The sequence below is a fragment of the Microtus ochrogaster genome, chromosome 2, assembly GCF_000317375.1.
Source record: "Microtus ochrogaster isolate Prairie Vole_2 chromosome 2, MicOch1.0, whole genome shotgun sequence".
Classification (NCBI taxonomy): domain Eukaryota; kingdom Metazoa; phylum Chordata; class Mammalia; order Rodentia; family Cricetidae; genus Microtus; species Microtus ochrogaster.
The window spans coordinates 98043209-98049276 of record NC_022010.1 but is presented as its reverse complement, the minus strand read 5'-3'; the positions used below and the strand labels follow the sequence as shown (position 1 = coordinate 98049276).

At 44.8% G+C, this 6068-nt stretch overlaps 1 protein-coding gene across 1 annotated transcript; it reads right to left on the bottom strand.

The window, feature by feature from the left end:
• Nucleotides 1-1198: 1198 nt before the first annotated feature.
• On the bottom strand, nt 1199-1794 carry Nedd8 (neural precursor cell expressed, developmentally down-regulated 8). Its single transcript, XM_005345343.2, has one exon. The coding sequence runs from the start codon at nt 1739-1741 to the stop codon at nt 1496-1498; it is 246 nt and encodes an 81-aa protein (XP_005345400.1). The 5' UTR covers nt 1742-1794; the 3' UTR covers nt 1199-1495.
• Nucleotides 1795-6068: the final 4274 nt, after the last annotated feature.

The window sequence follows — 6068 nt, the reverse complement described above, 5'->3', positions numbered from 1 at the left end:
GGAAGAGGGTGGCTCAGTGGGGAAGAGGGTGGCTCAGCGGGGAAGGGAATGGCTCAGTGGGGAAGAGGGTGGCTCAGCGGGGGAAAAGCGTGGCCCAGCAAGGAAGAGGGTGGCTCAGTGGGGAAGAGGGTGGCTCAGCGGGGAAGAGGGTGGCCCAGCGGGGAAGGGAATGGCTCAGCAGGGAGGAGCATGCACTACTCTTTCAGAGGACCTGAGTTCGGTTCCCAGCCTCCATGTCTAGCAGCTCACAATTGCCTGTAACTCTAGCTCCAGAGGAGCTCAGAAATGAATGTTAGCTCTTCAAACATGGCCCCTTTAGAGATATTACAATCACATTCTGCTTGTTCCCCAGTCTAAAGCATGTTTGACACCGTTCATCAGTGACCTCCTTCCGATTCTGCGTCGTTCTCTTTTCAGGAGTTCAAATAGTCACTTTTCCTCCCTAGGAGGTAGGTTTGGCTTTGAGAAAACACTAAAGTTTATCAGACAGTCTCCAAAGATGGCTTTGGAACTTAAAAGAAATGAATCATGCCATTGTAATGGTTTAAAAACAGTTTTGCATCTACAACCTCCATGCTCTGGCAGATGTGGTCCAGTGCTCTTCTGACTCCTAACTGGCTCTACTAATTTGTTTCTAGGGAGAAGGGCTGGAAGAAATCACCACACACAGGGAGGTGACTGCCCCACAGAGATCACTTTGGAAAAGGACACCTCCCGTGGATGAGATGAGCCTGTGGTTATTAGTAACCACTTTTATGAACTTGACTGAATTCTTGGTTGTAGTGTTGTCTATGAGAAACAAGGTACAAATTCACACTCATAAGTAGCTCTTCATGAGAGAAATTGTATGTTGTTGCCTTTCTCGTATGTTTGCCACATTACTAAAACATACAATGTTGCTGTTTATACAACATAGCAAAGGTTGTCTGGTCACGTGTACTCAGTTACCTTTCACAGTGGCAAAGGCAACGGTTGTCTCATCGTCCAGATCCTCTGAAGTGTATTATTTTATGTTACTAATGTCTGACTTTGGTTCAGTGGTTGGGAGTTGGTACATGTGAGTTCATGTGTTTTCACAAGGAGAGAAGGGAGAGATTTCACTTTGAACATGGAGCAGATTCTCCCCCTTATCTGTGTCTCAGGGTAGCTTGCTGTGCCATCTTTCCTGCCATCCAGTCTCAGCTTTGATTCGGCTAAGTTTTGGTTTCTTTTTTTTTTCTTTTTTTTTTTTGCCAGGAAATATTTTATTGACAACCAAGGTTATAGCCATAAGAGAGGGAAGCACACAGGATTGCAAACTAAAACCCAACAGCCAGTAATGGTCATTTGGGGCAGGAGCACTGCACCCTGGTGTCCTCACATTCTTCCACCAGTAGACACACAAGAGTGGGCATCAAGGGAGGGGGCAGAAGTTCTGGTGTCCCAGAGCGTGAGAGGATATGTGATGCTTCATTATGAGCCACAGGGCAAGGAGGTAAAATGGAGCTGAGGTTCATCACTGCCCAAGACCACCTCCTCCTCTAAGAGCCAACACTAGGTGGAGGACTGAACCACCTAGGATCTTGTAATCAGCTGCTGTCTTCTCATCATTCATTTGTTTGCCACTGTAGATGAGCCTCTGCTGTCGTGGGGGGATGCCCTCTTTCTCCTCCACACGTTCCTTGATTCGCTCCACCTTGTCTGTGGGTTCAATGTCGATCTCAACCTGCTTTCTAGTCAGCGTCTTCACTTTAATTAGCATCTTCCCCTCCCAGGTTGGGGCTGCAGGCGGCCATAGTGCTGCTTCTCCTGCTGTGGTCCTAAGTTTTAGTTTCTCATTGTTGAAATCTTGTCCTCAGTAGGAATGGAGGATGGAGGGCCATCTCACCACCCGTCAGTTTAGGAAAACATGGAAGCCATCTAAAATCAAGTCAAATATCTTACAGTGTGCATCTCTCAAACGTCTCCTTCCAAAACTACTATAGCTAGGAAAGACGCACCCTTACAACAGAATAGCACAATGGCGTGGGTCTTACTTTTTCACACAATTCAGAAAGCCAGGTCTCTGAGAAGTCACTGGCACTGCAACCCCACCCTCACCCCAAGGCTCCCACTGTGGGCTTCTGCCCAAGCTGGCACCGGACCTGTGGACTCTGGGCCTTTTCTACTGTGCCAGGCTCTCATGTGTGAAAACCTTTTGCGCCACACAGCTCTGCTTTGGTAGCCCCAGCTGCAGAAGATGTAGTATGTCTCTGCTTGTGGAGAGCCCATTGCAAGTATCAATGGGGCAGCGACATCAAGGATGAGCACAGGGAAATTCTCTACCAAGCTCACATCCAACAGGAGGCTGTGCCTACTTTCAATACATTTTTAAAAGGACCTATGTGCTGTTGACTTAGTCCTTTTGGAGGGTTTGTTTATAGGTGCTGTCATAGAAACTTGAAATGGGAAGATTGCTGAATCAGTATTTATTAGGTAGTTGTACGATACAGGCCAAAGGGAGAGGGTGCATGTATGCCTGCTACCATCAGGGGTTTTAACAAACGTTGCCAATGGATCATGTGTTCCAAAGCACTCAGGGCGAGAGCACAAAGGAGTTCTTGGAATTCTTCTCAATGAATAGCCACTCCTGATCAGTCATTAGACTATATGTTCACAGTGCCACACCTGATGTTTCAGTATGTTCCAGTCAGCAATTGGAGAGAAGGATGCTGGCATTCAGAGCAACAGCAAGTGCTTCTTGGGGTCTCACTACTCACCAGACCCTCACAGATTTTCTCCTCACACCACCCCATTGCTTTTCAAGGAAACTTTATAGATTTATATAAATGGTCTCACTTTGTTGCTAAGGAAATACAGGCAAAGAGGGGTCTAGTCTGCCTACGGTCATGGATTGTGGACCCAGGTCACCACCTTCTGAGGTCACAGTCATTCTGCTATCCTCACTTTGGACCCTGGCAGGTGGAATGATGGACAAGCTCAAGCCTCAGATCCAGATGTGCACAGAGATCTCCCAGGAACTCGCTGCTGCTGCTCCTGGTCCCTTGTTGCCTCTTTGCCTAGCTTCCTCTTGATTGAGCCCTGCCATCAACTTGTCAGCCACCTACTAGTACCTTTCATTTCCAGTATCTAGATGCCCTTTGATTAGATCGGGTGGTCCAGGGTAAGCTGAGTCAAGAGTCAGGCTGCTGGTGACCTTATCCCCAAAGACCCAAGCAGGGTGGCAGCATGAGTGGCTGCCCCAGATTTCCTGGCTGTCAGAGCCTAGATCTCCTCTTTCTTATATAGCCTGTGTCTTCAAAGTAGAGCAGTCAACTCCTCTATATCAGTGAAGGTTCTCCAGGGAAACATAATCGATAAGTTATCAACTATCTATAATCTATATCTGAGAAAGGTATTTACTATAAGATATTGGCTCAAACAGTGCTGAAGACCAGCCATGGTGACCCAGAAAAACTGGTGGAAAGTTCAAAACCCCGAGAGCTGGAGAGCCAATGTTGTCGGCCTCGGTGTGAGTCTGAAGGCAGGAGAATCAGCAGGTGGACGCTTCAGCTCAGCTCGGTGGAGGTCATTTAGCCGTCCTCTGTTATTTTGCTCTATACACAATGTCCACCTGCACAGCGGGAAGGCCATCTCCTTACCCAGTCCTCCGATTCAAGGGCTAAGTTACTCATGGTCCAACTCTCTCAGACACACCTACAAATAACATCTAGGCGGCTCTCCACCCATCTCATGGCCCAGTCAAGAAGACACATAAAATTAGCTATCACTTGTCCACCTACAAAACAGAATTGATGGATTCAGCCTACTCCTCAGGAAGGACTGCAGATGCCTGATCTAAGATCCATTGAGTAGAAGTCAATCACCATGGGTGGCCTTTAGAGTGCTGTCTGCTCCTAGTTCCATCCCCAATGGGATGCCCTCGAGAATGAAATGCATTCTTTGTGCCATTGAAGATCATGATTGTTTTCATGTCATTGAAGAGGGCTTGGTAGTGCACTTGCCAAAATGATCTGTATTCTTTACTGGCCTTCGCTACCAGTCTTACTGACACTGTTCACTATGAAAGAACTTTCCGACGATTCATTCCTGATACTGGTCACTATGAAAGAACTTTCCCACAATTCATTTCAGAGCCCTTTTACCTTCTGTTTTATATATTTTGAATGTATGTTATTAAAATCATCCAAACGTAGTTTTGTTATGTCTTTCTGAATTGATCTATCACCGTCCATTGAGAAATGTTTCTCTTTGCCTCTAGCAACGTTTCTTGCCTGGAAATCTACCTTCAGAGCTAATCTTGTACTCCTTGGTTGAATGTTAGTGTAGCATCTATTTTTAATCTATTTACTTTCAACATGCTTGTGTTTATTGTATTTTGTAACTGTATTTTTAAAAGGCTAATCTGATAATCTTTACTATTTCAAATATTTTTATTGAAGTGTGATTCACATACCATAAAATTCACTTGAAGATGTAAAATTTAGTCCTTAACTATATCCACAGAATTTTGCCACTAAGAAAACTATATAAATTTAGGTCTTTTCTAGCTCTGCTAAAACACTTTGAATGAAAGTAACTTAGGGAGAAAAATATTTATTTAGCTTACACTTCCAGGTCATAGTTCATCATTGAGGGAAGTTAAAGAAGAAACTCAAGAAGCAGAAACCATGGTAGAAGGTGTCTTACTTACTGGTGGGCAGATTCCTGATTAATTAGATTCTTTATACATCCCAGAACCACCTGCCTGGGAATGGTGCTGTCCACAGGGGCCTGGAAACATCTATATCCATTATTAGTACAGACAATCTTCCCATGGACATGCTCACAGGCCCCTCTGCCCTGGGACATCCGTCCGCTGAGACTTCCCCTTTCAGGTGACCCTAGGTTGTCAAGTTGACAGTTAAAACCAAGGAGGACAAGATGATTTGCATAACTTCTTAAAGAAATCTCACACCCTTTAGCACCCACTGGTCACCTCCCATCACCCCTAATCAGCACTGATCTGATCTGCCTTTCTCCAGTGTGGATTTGTTTATTGTGGGTATCTCATATAAATGTAGACATGCGTCACCAAGTCATAGTTGAGAGTATCAAAACTCCACATGTTTCTGATTTTGGGTGGGTATGAAAACGTGTCCCAGGAACATTCTGCTATCAAGTTGGTGTGTGTGCAAGCTCTCACTCCTTTTCAGGTGTGTGTTTGAATGGAACCGCTGGGCCGTTTGGCTAGTCTACGTGTGCCGTTCTGCGGAACGACTGGGTAGTTTTCCGAGTTACTGCTCCACAGCCTGCCCCCATCAGCGGTGCCGGAGGATTCCAAGTTCAAACATCCTCGCCCACTCGTGGTATGGGCTGTCTTGATTCTAGCCACACTGTGGGTGTGAAGCCCTGTCTGCTGAGGTTTTGGATTTGCATTTCCCTAATGACTAATGGTATCGAGCATCCTTTCAGATGGTGCTCATTGCTATTCTGCAAGTTGTCTCCCCATTTCTCTTGGTGCTGTTCTTGAAGTACAAAAGGTTTTAATTTTGGTAGAATATAATTTATTTTTCTTTTGTTATCATCTTGGTGCAAATCCAGGAAATTTCTGTCCAACTCAAGACCAAGGTTTAACTTTTATGCCAGGAGGATCGTTCATTGAAGCAATCTTGGCTACGCTGAGACGTCGGAGTATCGCTTCCTGCTTGTTATGATCTGGTTGTCTCAGCAGTGAACTGAAAAGACAGTTTCCCTATTGAGTGATCGTGGGCTCCTGTTATGAACAAATTGATCACATATGTGCATTTTTATTCTTGAGCTCCCAGTTCTGTTCATTGATACATTGGCCTAGCCTTACATAGTAACAGACTGTTCCGAAATTGGAAATGGGATTCTCTTAAATTTCTTCTTTTCTAACTTGTGTTAGCTATTCTATGTCCTTTACCTCTTCATAAGGATTTTAGGATCATATTGTCAATTTCTGTTTTTTTTTTTTTTAAGGGAAGGCAGGAAGCTAGGTTTTTGATAGATACTGCACAGACCAATTTGGTTCTTAAAACTTTTGTGTGTTTACCGTAAACAACATGATGCTTCAGTGTGCGCAGTGA

Coding starts and splice junctions, on each gene's coding strand:
- Nedd8 (XM_005345343.2), bottom strand. CDS start 1,741: ATGCTAATTAAAGTGAAGACGCTGACTAGAAAGCAGGTTGAGATCGAC.